Source organism: Cynocephalus volans, chromosome 1 (assembly GCF_027409185.1).
Source record: "Cynocephalus volans isolate mCynVol1 chromosome 1, mCynVol1.pri, whole genome shotgun sequence".
Lineage (NCBI taxonomy): Eukaryota > Metazoa > Chordata > Mammalia > Dermoptera > Cynocephalidae > Cynocephalus > Cynocephalus volans.
The window spans coordinates 238,440,066-238,455,694 of NC_084460.1; the positions used below are offsets into that span (position 1 = coordinate 238,440,066).

The 15,629-nt window shown below is 39.9% G+C and overlaps 1 protein-coding gene across 1 annotated transcript in view; it reads left to right on the forward strand.

Annotated features, from left to right (window-relative positions):
* Positions 1–15,629, forward strand: part of MYO3B (myosin IIIB) — a 386,192-nt gene that overhangs the window by 130,664 nt on the left and 239,899 nt on the right. The window contains exon 10 of the mRNA XM_063085773.1: positions 14,480–14,635. Within this exon, the coding sequence (XP_062941843.1) occupies positions 14,480–14,635 (156 nt within the window). The remainder of the gene's footprint in view (positions 1–14,479; positions 14,636–15,629) is intronic.

Below are 15,629 nucleotides of genomic sequence, written 5' to 3' on the forward strand. Positions count from 1 at the left end.
ATGGATGGACCTAGAGAGAATTATATAAAGTGAAATGAGTCAGGCACAGAGAGAGAAATATCACATGTTCTCACTTATTTGTGGGAGCTAAAAATGAATAAACAAATACACAAATAACCTGTGGGGGGGGGAGGGAAGAAGACACAACAATTACAATTCCTTGAAGTTGTTACGACAAGAGAACAGAAAGGACATTTTTGGGTGGGAGGGGGGAGAGGGAAGAGGGAGGGATGTTTCGGTAATGGGCCACAATAATGAACCACATTGTATATTGACAAAATAAAATTAAATTAAAAATAAATAAATAAATAAATAAACATAAAAAATTTTTTAAAAGAGAGAGCTAGGTTCTCATGGCACATGATGTTTCAGGACCACGGTCAGTGACCCAACGTTACAGAGATGGTAATTACCCTCTAGTAAACAGTAAACCTAGCCACACCAAGGCTGCCTTAGGGGAATTATGCAGGTGTGTTGGGTGAAAATCAAAGTATGCAGAAGTTCAAGTCCTATGATCTAAAGTTTGCTTCCTCGATATAAAAGTGATGAGGAGCACTTCTCACAGGTGTTAAGCTTGGTCATATACATTAACAGCTTAATACATTAATCACACCAATAGATTTACTAAAGAAAAATAAAGGATCGTAGTAAGCAAAAGAAATTATAGGATGAACTTGAATTTGAAAGATTTTTGCCTTTAGATGTTTCTACGCAAGAGATTTTCTGTCAAGGTGGCTCTTTAAGTTTATACTTTTCCAAACACATAATATTGACAGGATGCATATAAAAAGAAAAGGCCATAAAGATACTGGGAAGGAAGGAAGGAAGGAAGGAAAGAATCTAAATGTCGTGATGGATCAGAATGGAACAAAAGCACAAAGTGCTCAGCTGGGCTAAAGTCACAGGTCTGCTGGTGTTAGGAGCAGTGATGGCAGAAAGTTTGACTCCTGTGGACAGAAGAGCTAAGAGGGCTCCAAGAAAGGCAGGTCCAGAGTTGGACTCCTGTGGACAGAAGAGCTAAGAGGGCTCCAAGAAAGACAGGTCCAGAGTTGGACTCCTGTGGACAGAAGGGCTAACAGGGCTCCAAGAAAGACAGGTCCAGAGTTGGACTCCTGCTCGAAGCCAGTGTCTGGAGTGTTTCTCCTAGGCTAATAAAAAGAGGCTGGGAAAAACAGCGGGACAGGGGAGGGGTCCTGTGATTCTGTGCTCTAACTCTAGCAGTTTCTTCCTTCCTGTTCTCCACCACCTGGGGTAATGCTGACCACTACCTGGAACTATGGCTTTTGGCCACCATCTGGCTGAGGGTGGTAGAAGGATATATATGCAGCCAGATCTGCTGCTGCCTCAGTGATGGGCTCTTTCACATACCTAAGAAAACTGTGGGACAGGAGCACAAAACGTCATTTTAAAGCCAGGCTCTGGACTAGAGAGCCGAGCAGACACAGTCATAAAATTAGTAGAGTAAGAGGGTGCGGCAGAAGAAGTGAGAGCCAGGGGGAAAGCAAAATTATCCTCCTCCTGAAAGTGAGCCTGACAACTGAAATTTCAAAACACATGAATAAATCCAAGGCTAAGAAGGACAACCCACCAAAACAACCAAAGAAGCATAAATTCATTTGAAATGAAGTTACTTTAAAGGAAGAGTCTTGAAGGTATAAAATAAGTAACTAACTGCAAGAAGAAAAGCAATTTGGGATAATATGTAAAACTAACCCTAAATATTCATAAAATTAGGGGAGGGGCAGTGTTCGATGTGTGGTTTAGGCATTTGTAGATTTTTGTGCTCAGAAAAAGCATAGAAGTACTAAATAATTTATAGTTAAGCAAATATGTTAAAAACCAAAGAAAAACAATGTCTAGTTTCTAAAGCAACAGAAGGAAAAAGCGTCTATAGAAAATTTTATCAAGCCAACAGAAGCCAGGAAATGAGGGAAAAAAACGTTAAGGGAAAAGGGTGGTAGAAGAAATTTCTACCCAAATGACAGTGCTTTTGAATTATCATCAGGCAATCAGTTTTTCCAGGATTTCCCGTACACGAGCAGTGGTGTGCTGGTAAATGTTTAACAACTTGCTGCACAGGAGACGGAGTGGGACTGATTTGTAGTATTTACTGATTTCCGTGGTGTAAATATTCCCACCATGGCCAATTTCAAGCTACCAATGTGACATCAATCAGTTTACAAAATTCCTGAAAATGTAACAATAATATCTAGGAAGCTTGTGTGTGCTGGCCTCAGCATACCACTGTTTATTTGTTTGGAATAGATAGGATTTCCTCCGTGGTCTACATATTGCATATAACTTTTGAAAATAAAATAAAAGTTAAAGTAGATTCAGCAACAGTGAGATACCAATACACAATTGTTAGAATGACCCAAATCTGGAACACGGACAATACTGGCAGCTGTGGAACAACAGGAATTATTCTTTGCTGGTGGGAACACAAAATAGTACAGTCACCTTGGAAGACTGTTTGACAGTTTCTTACAAAATTAAACATACCCTTACCATAGTCTGCCAATCATCCCCCTTGGTATTTACCCAGAGGAATTGAAAACTTATGTCCACACAAAAATTTGCACATGGATGTTTATATCAGCCTTATGTATAATTGCCAAAACTTGGAAGATGTCCTTGTAGGTGAATGTAGTAAACGGTGGTATATCCAGACAGTGGAATATTATTCAGTATTAAAAAGAAGTGAGCTACCAAGCCATGGAAAGACATGGAGGGATCTTAAACGCATATTGACAAGTGAAAGAAGCCAATCTGAAAATGCTAACTACTGTGTGATTCCAACTGTCTGACACCCTGGAAAAGGCAAAATCATGGAGACAGTGAAAAGATCAGTGATTGTCAGGAACTGGGGATGGGAGAAGAGATGAACAGGCAGAGCACAGAGGATTTTTAGAGCAATGAAAATACTCTATATGATACTAGAATGATACATGTCATTATAAATTTGCCAAACCCATAGAATATACAGCACCAAGAGTGAACCCTAAGGTAAACTCAACTTTAGGTAGTTATGGTGTGTCAGTGTAGGTGCATCAATTATAATAAACATACTACTCTGTGGGAGATGTTGGGGGAGGCTGTGCATGTGTGGGGACTGGGGTGATAAGGGAAATCTCTGTGCCTTCCTCTTAATTTTGCTGTGAACCTAAAATTGCTCTAAAAAATAAAGTCTTTAATAAAATAAAATAAAATGAATTCTCTGTATGTTACTTCTTTAACTGAAACTGTAAGGGAATTTATTGGGAAAACAGAAGTTGGTGGCATTCTGGCATTAGAGTAGTTATCATATGGTTATGGAAGGCTAGTAATTTATGATGCCTGCTAGCAAAGCCAGATCAATACAGAGATAAATGTCCTCCACCCAATAGAATTTATATTATCCACATGATAATTGACCAGTGTGTCATACGTTCAATCACTCATCTCATTATCTGATGTAACTAGCAGTTAGGCTAATATGTATATGATTCGTTAATGCACACTAGCGTGAAACCCATAACCATCTAACCTGTTACCTGTCCTTGGCGTCACAGTATACAGTTGTCTACCTCCAGTAATAGGATCTCACAGAAAATATCAAACAGCCTTGTTTAATGCTAGGCATCTCTTGTGGAATTGGAAGAGACCCGAGAAATGCCTGAGCTAGCCTTACTCACTCCCTTCAATTCACTTGTCTTCTCTTTCTCCCAGTTTGTAGATTCAGCCTTCTTTTTATCCCCCTAGAGTACAAGTGGTTTGTCCTTGAGCAAAGGTGGGTGAGTAAATGATCTTAAAAGAGCCTTTCACGTCACTGATTTGCTGCTGTGAGTATATTTTGTGACACAGTCATTCCACATCACCTATCTATGCATATCATGTCACTGAGTTAGTGGCTTAAATCTCAGGACACACCACAGTACCTGGGCAGGGAAGTAGCATGTCCCCTGGAGAGAGAGAATGGGGAAAATGAGAAAGGAAAACAGAAAGCTAACCATTTAAAAACCTATGCGTAGAGTTAGTTCCCTAACAGTGGGAGTAAAAACTATTCCAAAATGTCCCTCCCCCCACACACCACCACAAAAAAAACCCTTCTTTCTCAAACCCCTGGGAACATTTGTTGCCTGCAGTGTCTGTGCTCTGCTTTGCAAGGGTTAATCAGATGGCCCATTATTTAGCAAATTAAAGGCTTGGCTGCTTGAGAGCTCCTTTCAGAAAGGATTAGGGTCTCTGATGAGGCTTTGATGTAATAGATGGAGCTGTTGTGCTCCATCACGTTAATGGAGGAGTTTTAAGGACTCCCCAGACTCTCTTTGGCAGTCAGTGTCTTTATTCATTCTCTTGCCTAAAAAAGAAAAATATTTTACCTTACAAAAATTTAGTGCTTGAACAAGGCACTGGATTGACATCCCCGGGCAATGAAGTGTTCTTTTCTTGGTCTAAAAGCACACAGAAGCAGGACTTCCTGGCTTCCGTGGATAGCCACTTCCTTTGGAAGAACCATCTCTCCAAAGAGCAACAGCAGCAATAATTTGAACTTTGTAGTTCATTGTCCTTTGAAGCTTTTTTGCTCAGAAGTTGGGCAGGAGGGATGGCAGGTGACAGGATGGTGGTGGTTTGTGTCCTCAGGAACATGAACAAAGACAGTCAATAGCTGTGCAGAATCCTGATTTGCATAGAACATTTACAACTATGTATTATCTGACAAGATTTTTTCCAGGCTTTTCAATAGGGGTTAGGTTTTTATGAAAAAAAATTTTCCCCAATTTGATGTTCACACTATCAGTAATATTCATATAATTGGCAATCAGCCAGAGAAGTGTTTAGTCAAAGTCTTTACCAAAAGAACGTACGTTAAGGGAAGGACACGTAATGTGAGTGGACACAGTGCCGGCCAGACTATTGCAGGTCTAGGCCACTGTCTTGCCTCTCAATCTAATCTCCCACCCCCACTACATACCATGGCCTGAAATTTTAGTTGGGACCATTATTGTCATTTTGGAGATGAATTTGACATTCTGTTGTTTCCACACCCACTTGTGTGATGCTCCAGTCCTCTTCCCACCCTCCCCCAACTCACACCATTGGGGATAAGTTGCTCCCTCCTTTGAGTTGCTTTCAATTCATGGGCTAAACGTTTTCAGCAATTTTCTTTCCAGTTCTTTGCAATGAATAGGACATGGGAGTTTGGTGTCCGCCTTTCCTTTACTTGATTGATGCCAGCGTCTGGGCACTACATTCAACATGTTAGGAATCAAGGGACCTCACCCTAGAAAAATTCACCAAGTTGCTTGTAGATTTAGCCCTGGATTAAGATCAGAGAGTTCTGTGCCTCTTTGTATCGACCACACAGGGAGACTTTTTTACTAAATGATTCTTTGATATAAAGCACCAGTTGGGGTTGAAGAGTGGTATAAGAAACAGCCCAATGAAACTCATGACCATGTTTACTGGAGGGTAATAATATTCATTATGTTACATGGAGTCATTTCTAAGAAAACTCAGGAAAGCTGTATCTTTAGTCTTATTACCAATCATCATCAACATCATCAGCATCACATCGCAGTTCTCCAAGTAGTTGGTCTATTTTTATGTCATGGATTTTAAAAAATATGGAACAGACTACATTTTCTTTTTCACATTGTCAGTAGAAAGCCCAGAACCAAATTTGTGGCCACCTCTAACAAAGAAATTTACTTGGTGTTTTGATTCCTATTTTTCTTCCCTAATTTCCCCATTGCTTCATTTTTCTCTTCTGCTTATAATGATTGTTATCTTGCCTTATTGCATATACCTCTATTTATTTAAACACATGTTGTTGTGAAGTCCCTTAAATTCTTTCTGGAACAAGATGAAGTTTTAAAAATCAATTGCATATGCGGCTGCTGAGAATATAAAATGATGCAGTCGCTTTGGAAAACTGTCTGGTAGTTCCTTAAAAAGGTAAATGTAAAGTTACCATATCACCGGGCCATTCCACTCCTAGGTGAAATTAAAATGTTTCCACGTAAAAACTTATACAGAAATGTTCATAGCAGCATTAATTCATAACAGCTTAAAGGTGGAAACAACCCAAATATCTATCAACTGATAAATGGATAAACAAAATGTGGTATATCCATAAAATGGAATGTTATTTAGCAGTAAAACAGAATGAAATATTAATATATGCTAGGACATGGATAAACCTTGAAAACTAAATGAAAGACGCCAGTCACCAAAGACCACACGTATTATATGAAATGTCCAGATTAGGCAAATCCTTAGAGACAGAAAGTAGATTAGTAGTTGCCTGGGGCTCAGGAGGTTGACGGGGAATGGAGAGCAACTACTAATGGATAGAGGGTTTCTTTATGGGGCGATGAAAATATTCTAAAATTGATTGTGGTAATGGTTGCACAACTGTGTGAATAAACTAAAATCTTTAAACTGTACATTTTAAATGGGTGAACTGTATGGTGTGTGAATTATATCTCATTAAAACTGTTATAAAAAATCATTTACAGTTATTAATCAATTGTAAATTTATGTAGTAGTTTTGGCTGGTTTTCTTAAACTTTTAATTTTTACTTAGTGCCAGATATGCACATCATAACTAAACCCACTCATTTAGAAGAAATCAGAGGAATATGCAGACTTGTTTAGGACTGTGAGCCTCCAAGGATAGGGATACACTTCTCCATAGTAAGCAAATTCCCTCTATGTTATTTAGTTTAGTACATTTGATCCACTAGAATAAGTCAGTGGCTATTCAGGAGCAAATTCTAAGCCTGTGTGCATAAATGCCATCAATTCCATTTTCACTGTCCCTTGTCTTTGCAAACCCCATCTCTTCTGCCCTTGCAAACTAATTCTACCTGGTAGTGAAAATAAGTGAGCAAAAGTGGTCAAAGAAGTAAGAAAATAACTAAGAGATGTAGCATCATTGCAGGCGAGGAAAGAGGATGAATATTTCAAAAAGGTGGGCAGGTCAACAGAGGCCACAAATGACAGCTTGAACAGAGAGGTAGAGAACAATGAGAGCTAAGAAGAGACCCAGCACTGGGAACGTGAGGGCCTTTGGGGTCCTTTGAGAGAGGTTTCAGTTGGGTAGTGAAGGTAAAAGACTTTTACGTCCACAGTGATTTTAGCCACAGGCCCATCTATTAAGTTGAAGTTTGCCTAAGATTCCTCTGGTGGCCCCTTTTCTTTTCTCTCCACGCTCTTGACTTGTTTTCAAGTTCCACAGCTGCCACCCTCGTCTTTCCCTTCCCACTTTCTTAATTCAGAGCATGTGCTTCCTACATGGACGCCTTCTTCCCTCCCTCTAATCCACTCTCCAATGTGGTGCCAGTTTTCTTTCTAAAACACAGATCTGGTTGTGTTATCTCCCTGCTCAAAAACCCCAGCTCAGTAAGGCTAAGAAAGAAAGCCCAAGCTCACTTCTAGATTCTGAGAAGACGTTCCCAGTCAGATTCTCGCCCCCATCTCTATTACAACTGTGTTACTCTATTCTACTCTGCTCCCCGTATGAGCCTGGCATTCCACACAAATGGGCTTCCCCAAGGGACTGCTGTACCCTCCACTTGGAACGCCTCTCCCCTGAACTTGCTGTCAATATCCCTCCTGTCCTTTAAGACTCAAGTATCATCTCTCATGTGAAACACTTGTCCTCTTACCTACAATTGCTTACTTTGTCTGAGCTATTGTAGTGGTTATACTTTTTAGCTTTGAATTATTATGTATGCCCATGTCTATTCTGCTACTTGCTTCTAATTTCCCTGAAAGCAAATGTCTCAGTCCAGGAATCTGTTCCCCCAAGCACTTGGTGTAGTGCCATTCACAGTAAATACATTCTGAGTTTTTGAATGAATCAGTGAATTCAGTCTTACCTGGTTCTCTAAATATTTCATGTGTGTAAGTTTGGTATTACACTGGAAGATGATAACTTTCTTATGGATGAGTATAATACCTTTTATTTGTTTTGCACTCTCGTATCTCCCCCGTGCAGTCCTGGGGTGGTGCTCAGCATGCAATGGTTATGCATTGTGGAACTGATTGTTCATTTTCTCATAGGGGATGGCTGGGCATCTTGACTGAAATTTTCCATGGTACCTTAGGGTCCAGGGTGTGTACACTTCAAAGCAGGCTTGTAGTTGCAGGTGGTCTGTAGAAGATCGGCAAGACTGGCATTACAGATGTTATCTCAAGATATAAGGCATTTAGTTAAGGGACAAACATCCTGACCTTTAAGTCAAGTTGTAGCCTAAGGGAAGTATATGTTTAACTAACTTTATTCTTATCTGTTTCTTAACCATACTTTATTACTACTCCAAGGAATCCAGCCCATCCTGCTTGTTCAAGCAGTTGTTCTTTTGCTATTTCCCCTTCCCCCAGCAGAGATCTGTTCTCATGGGGGTCAGGGGAACAATTAGGAAATCAGGAGTCTGTCCCCAGTTTTACCACATCCTTCTTGGATTCACCTGAGCTTACTCTGGACGTTTGGTGCTAACAGCTTTGTCTAAAGGCTGGGCTGACTTCCTTATCTTTCCAACCCTGCATCTGGGTCTCCTGGCCTTGGAATCTCAGGCAGGATGGTAGCTGCCCTGTTGTCCTGTAGTTTTACAGTCCCTCTCTCTGATTTTGCCACATAGAATCTGCTGCCATTACCCACTTTGAAGGAAGATGGAGCTTCCTGTTATAAAACCCTCCATTCCTGCCTTCTCAGGGCTTTTTTCATTTTAGCAAATACTCTCTGATAACTGTAGACCTGCCTTGCTGGATAATGTGCTCCTGGTTCTCACTTACCTGTTTCAGGTGAGGACCCCACTTCCCCACCCCAGGTGTGAAGTTAGCATGCAATTTCAGTTCTCACCAGTAAGACTGTAAAACATCACCAAATGTGATGTTTGTAAACGTCAGGAAAACTGAAATGCAGTTGAACATTCCACCAAACGGGGAGGTGCTGTTTCGCTAAAATAACATAGGCATTGTCAGGTTTCTCAAATGTCACGTTTGCCTTCTTTTGAGGCATTAGTCATTTTGGGAAAATGCCTGTGTTGATCATAGTCTTGTCTTCCAGAATGGAAATTTTCTTCCAAGATAGAGCACCATGGGCTCTGATATTTAATGTATAATTAACGCATCCTCTGGAGAATTTTCCCCCCCGTTGGCGAGGCCTCTTTGCCAGTCAGGCTTCTGTGTGATGATGATAGGAGCCGCAGGGCAGCGCAGTAAATCATGGGGCAGGGAAATGTTTGCTCAGATAAAAAATGTTTAGATATCCTCTACCAACAGGAACATTTAATAATCTAAGGAGCAAGCCTACAAGAAAATAGCAGAAAGTATCAAAGACAGAATATTTATAAAGAGAAGAGACAGACATTCTGAATTTTGATGTAGGTTTGCCCTGATGTGTGGAGTAAGATTGCTCACTCGCATGCTTTTCTCACCAAGCTCACCAGTATTTTCAGTTTTTGCCACTTCAGTGGCTGTATATCAAGCGTATTTTATTCATTGGTAAACATCAGTTTATGACTTTTGATAAATAGTTCCCCCTTGCAAGCATCTGGTTTTTTGGTTATGAAGTGGCAATTACAGCAACAGAGTGACTCTGTCTCGACAGCATAATTGTCTGGGAGCAGAGAGTGCAGAGGTGCCACAGGCTCCAGAGCCTGGCCATGCTTCTTGTTAAGAAATGTCTCCATTTTTGCCTGTTTTTGGCAGAAGACAGGCTGGAAGATTGCTGTAAATGGCTTCAACAACTTGTGTTTAATGTGGTGACACTAATGAATTCTGAGGATTAATCTTCAGCCAAGAAAGCATGATGGAAGATACTAGAATTTCAAATTAGGTAATGGACTGATTTCCTGTAAGGCTGAAATTTGCTTCCTTTTTCTTTTGGTGGATTTTCCTATCATATCCAAACCACCCTCCTTATAAATCCAGAGTCTCATGGTGTAAATAAATTATTTACTCTGTTGTTTTGCTTCTTAACACAGACAAACCACATCTAAATCCAAATTTTAAAAAAGAAACATAAGATTAAAAATTCAAGCATGAAAGAAAGAATTATAATTTGTGGGGGGGAAAGTACTTTCCCTGCACATAGTCCTTGTTTAATTTTTTTTCCACAGTAAAAGACTCTGGAAAGCACTGAGGTTGGAATTGCAGTTGGCAGTTTGAGGTGCTGTCTTCTGCAGAAACAATAGTCCACAGTTGTCTCAGATACGGCGATAATTAGGGGCCCCGGCGAGTCTCCCCTCAGTCTGCTGAGAGGAGTGCTCTGCCACCCATTCCAGAAACATAGTATTAACTGCTTACAGTGGAGCTTGCAAGGATGTCCTTTGTGGGCCCATTGATACAAAAACACGTCTGTAGCCAAGTAAGTTTGGAAACATGAACTTAAACGAAATTAAGCTATTTTCTTTACCCCAGTACTTGTAAGAACCTTGAATATGCTCGTGTGCATTACGAAACTCCAAACTTACTTGGTTTATAGAAGCACCAATGTTTCCCAAACTTCTCTGACCAGGAAACTAGCTTCTTTTTTTGATGGAATGCTTTATGCGTCTAGTGCTTCACCCAACTCACTTCACATTGGCTAGCCCCATTTCCCATAAGAGCTCAACATTTTATGTAACCTTTTGTAAAAACTGCCCAGTTCCTGGCTGGAAGAAGATATTCTGCATCTGGAATTTGCAATGCAATTCCTGGTTTAATAAGCAATCCCGAAATGAGTAAGTATGTTAGAGCCTGCTTAGCTTTACATATTTGTTCTCCAAATCAGGCTAGAGGATTCTATCTTGCTTTAATAAAGGACATGGAGGCTGTCAGGAGCTCTAAGGACCCCACAGTCAATTCTATCTTCATCCACTGAATTCCTGCCTGCGAGGAGAGTAAGATGGAGTGACAAGCTGACATATTTAAATAGTAAGAGGGTTGGACGCTAAATTGCAAGTCTTAAGCAATGATTATATCCTAGTTAAAGTTGGTAGAGTGACTAAAGCCAATAATTGTTCATAAGTGTTCTAAAGAGGCTGCTTAGGAGGTGAGGGTGACTGTTCTGGTGGCCTCCGGAGTGCTGGCCACCCAGCTTGCCCCATCCTGCTTCTTGAGTTGCCGATCCAGTTCTCCAGCCTTGAGATGCCTCCCACCTCTTCTCCCGTCTCATTCAATTTAGTTTCAAAACTTCTCTCCAGACTGAGCTCAATTCTTACCAGCTCTGGGAAGTCTTCCCTGAGGAGAGTCCCTTCTCCCCCGCCCCTCCCGGCGGGTCATAGCTGTGCCCTCTGTACAAGTTGGAGCAGAACAGGAAGGGTTCTCCTGTGGGCACGGGGGATTGGCGTCATCACTACCAGGACTTGACCTCAGTTTCCTCAGCTCTTAAAGAAAGAGTTAAAATAGAAAATCTTGGTCCCTGTTGCTCTGAAACCCTGTGCTTTTGTGTTACTACTTCTTATTCTAAATACATAACTGGCTTTTGCTGTTTCCTATCTTTCTTTTGTCCTTCTGTCTTTCCAATTAAATTTGTAGATCCTGGAGAAAAAGGGTCATAGTTTACTATGAATTAATTTATTTTGGCTAATTCTGGTGCTGTGTAATAAATGTTTACTGAGTAAATGAAATTATGCTAGTACCTTGATATCTATTAAAACATGACTTTCAGTCACGTGTGCTCCTAAGGGAGAACTTTCTTCTCTTTATCAGTAAAATAATAATATCATTTCAGACAGGCTCTTTGTTCCCCAGGAGAAAATACTATACAGGAGTGTTTTATAATAAGGATATATCCTCAAGGTCTTTATGCCTTTCCCCTAAAAATCCTCCAAAGCAGTTGGATATGTCACAACTCTGCTTAGCATTCTTCCCATATACGCTCTGTCTCAGTCTTGCTAACCCTGTGTTACGACATTCAACCCACGCCAGTGTTACTGAGAGAACAGACAAGTCCTCTTGATCATTGCTTCCAGAGAGAAGAATGCCCACCACCTTCATTTTTTGGAGACAAAAATCTGTTCAAGAGACAACAGATTCACTTGTTAGTTTCTTCCTCATCTCATTCTCTCACTTCATTATTCACTCATTTCCTCTTATTCCCTCTGGGATCTAGAGAGAGGCGCTCTCTGACATACCAAATGATCTTACAAGCTTGTTGGAAGCCTTGCTTCTCCAGTGGTTGCTAAGATTGTGAAATAAGATATACCAGCTTTAATTGCATCCCTAGACTTCAGTAGAGACCTATTTTCATAAGGCTGGATGGAGTATGGATTTCCCGGTCTCTCTCAAATCCAATTCAAGGAGTTTTACTTACTGAAGTATCCAAAGGACCTTGTTTTCAGGCTTCACCTGGAACACTGTCACCAGGCACCTATCCCCAAGGAGAAAAACAGAAGCAGCTCCAGCCCACTCTCCCCTTCACATGCTATGATTATTTTATTTATTGCCACATGACCCACCTTCGGTCACAGCCCCCAAGTTTCCTCATTTGAAGTCTGATGGCTGAGTGTGGCCCTGGTCCTCCTGCTCTTTTTTCTTTTTTCAGTGAGCACCTACTGGTAGTCAGATAAAGCTTCAACAACTAATGCAGGAAGAAAGCAAAAAAGTGGGGGAGTGATATGTGGGGATACAAGAGATCTCTTTCCCCATGTTTGGGGAAAAACTTCAGTATGAGTATGAGTTCTTGGTGATGAAAAATAGGCATGACATGACCTGCCCAAGATCACTGAGCAGGCATAGCTGTGGGATCCAGCAGTTCCTGGACTCCCATCCAACCCATTCCCTCTGAGGTTCTAGGAGGTGTGCAAAACCACCAGGTTTGTCTTCAGTAGGAACTCTCGGAGGACACCAGGACTGTTTTGATTTTAGGAGTCTTCATACACCATCCCTCAAGCCAGGAGGATTGGGCCATACACCTGCGTCACTGACCATGTCACTACCTCTTGGCTTCCTTCTTTTTTCAGGAAACATAGTTATTAGAATTCATTTTCCTTTAATAATTACATATACAAATGAAGATACATGGAATCATGAGAATACTGCTGATGTAAAGAGATAAATTCTTTTTAAAGCATGTGCACTGATTTTTTATTTTTGATAGAAAAAATAATAGATTATACAAAAGGCCCTGAACCTACAAAAGTCAAACGATTGATTTCTTCTCATGGCAAAGCAGAGGTGGTATTTTTGGTACTGCAGGCAGCAGAAGGAAGACAGTCTAGGTCCTTGTTGGCTTTTGAGCTGAAAGCTCCAGTTCCAAAAAATGGGGAATCTCCTGAATCAGTTCTAAAATGGACTTACTGGGAAATTTTTAGGAGGTAAGGGATATGAAAGTGTTTTGAAGTGAAACTGTAAAGGTTAAAAGCTTTTTTATAAATCTGACGGCTGAGGTTGTTTTAGGAACTCTGCTTAAACGTTTTGAAGAAAATGTTCAAGGCGAGGCTGAACTTTTTACCATGTGTCAGTGCATTTCATTATTAAAAGTATGTTGTGGTTTGGATGTTGCTGGCATGCCGCTACTGGGAAAACTAGACGTTTGTTTCTTGGAGTGGGCAGAATGGCATCCGGTATTTATCTTAAGCCTTCAATGTGGGCCAAAGATTGATAGATTAAAAGGGTGGAGGTTAAAATTTCTTCCTCTCACCAAGGGCAGCTATCAGAACAGAAATGCAATGGTAATTGGAGGGGTATTCTTCAGATTCAATTTCACTGGAAATTTCTTTGTATCAAAAGCATCTTTAATAACATAGACCATACAGCAAAATGTACTAAATCATTGTTTTCTTTGAAAAGGGCATTGAACCTGAAACAGAAACTGTTTACACTGGTGCGGTTTTAACCAGTTAACCACAGAGAAGTTTAAATGCAACCCGATTTTTATCATTTTGAATGGACTTTTTGTTCCCTGTTTGCATCATTCCATCCCAATTACATTGTAGTCACTTACTGTTCTGAGGTTTTTCTTCTTCAGAAGAAGACGTTAGAAATCAAGCTCCTGAACCTTCTCTGTGAAGGTTTTTTTTATGATTCATTTCTTTCCTTGAAAACTCCGAAATGCATTTTCCCCACCACCAAATAAAGGACATTTGAAATATTAGGATTTAATTGAGGTGATGGTATTTAATTCTATATGTTTCTAAAATAAAGTATACAGACTAATCAACTTGACTCCACTGAAAACATTTTTCTGTAATGAAAATTCAGGTAGAAAATTATCTGACCAATCTAGTTTTTCAGTGTTTTGAGTACTTGAAATTAAATTGATGGTAAGAATTGATTGTGTTTTTAATATTTACTTAAAACAAATTAAAATAGATTTTTGATGTTTTAATTAAGTTGGCTAATAGATTATTTTTTCTATTTCCTGGTACACGTTAATAAAGAAAGAGCCATGTAAGGTTGTGATCAGATTTTGTAAGTGCGTTTTCTTGCCTCCTCTCTCCAGTATTCACAGGGGAACAGTGTCTAAGATTGCACTTTGGATCATTTATTGATTTTTTGGGAACAGGTGTCTTATTAAGGATTTTGAAAAGCGGCCTTCCGTCACGCATCTCCTTGACCACCCGTTTATTAAAGGAGCCCACGGAAAGGTTTTATTTTTGCAAAAACAGCTGGCTAAGATCCTGCAAGACCACAAGCATCTCAACCCTGTCGCTAAAACCAGGTATAGTACTGGATGTCTTTCTGCTTTTTTCCTCTGGTTAGTTATAAAAATGACATGTCATGTGTTTTGATTTGCCCAGAGTTACTACTGGCAATTATCACATCCCTGCATTTTTGAGAGTTTTATTTACATGGTATTAAGTACTCCAAGCCCAGTGGCTGAGAGCAGGAGAGCTTCAGAAACAAACTGTCCATTTGTGCTCTTGTGGCTAATTTCTCTCAGATGGCTGAAATCTCACTCTGTCCCCATGTTTGCTTGGCTCTAGTTAAAAACCAACAAATATATATTTAGATTTAGTATTAATGTGGATTTTTTTTTAACCAATAAAGGTAACTGTATGAAAGCAGCCATGGCTGAGATTGTGTGGAAAATCTTTATTTGGCAGTTGCAGAAACATAGGCTGTTGAGTGACTTTGGAAGGATTATGAGTTAAGCACTGGAGGCTTTCTCTCTAACGTGCTCTGAGACTGTTTCCTCTATACTTAAAAATTCCTTAAAGTCAATTTAGTATTTTTAAATGATTTTTTCCCAGATATTGTCTATGGTATCTAAAGCAACTGTGATTCTTACTTTACCCTAACCCCTTCTTTTAGAGGGTAGATTTTTTTTTAATGTTTATTTTCAGGTTCTTAGAACAGAATTCTATGATAAATCTCTAAGAAATAAATCTTTGCTTTTTGTCCAGAGGGTGGCAGAATTTCTCTTCAAAAAAATTAAATGCAAATAAATCTGCTTCCTCTGCTCAGCAATTATTTGGTTTTATGAAACTGGTCAGGAAGCAGATAAGCTCTAGTTCATTATTATTAAAAGAACATTCAAAGTACTGGAGGTGAAAAAATAAATCATAAGTCTCAGGTTCTGGAAATATTCACATATTCTGTAGAAAACTGTTTACAAATCAAAAAGCCAAACTTTGGCATCAGAACTCTTGGAGCTGGAGGCACAGTAGTTTCAAGGTGACTGTATTTTGCTGATTTTCTTCACCACCACAAGG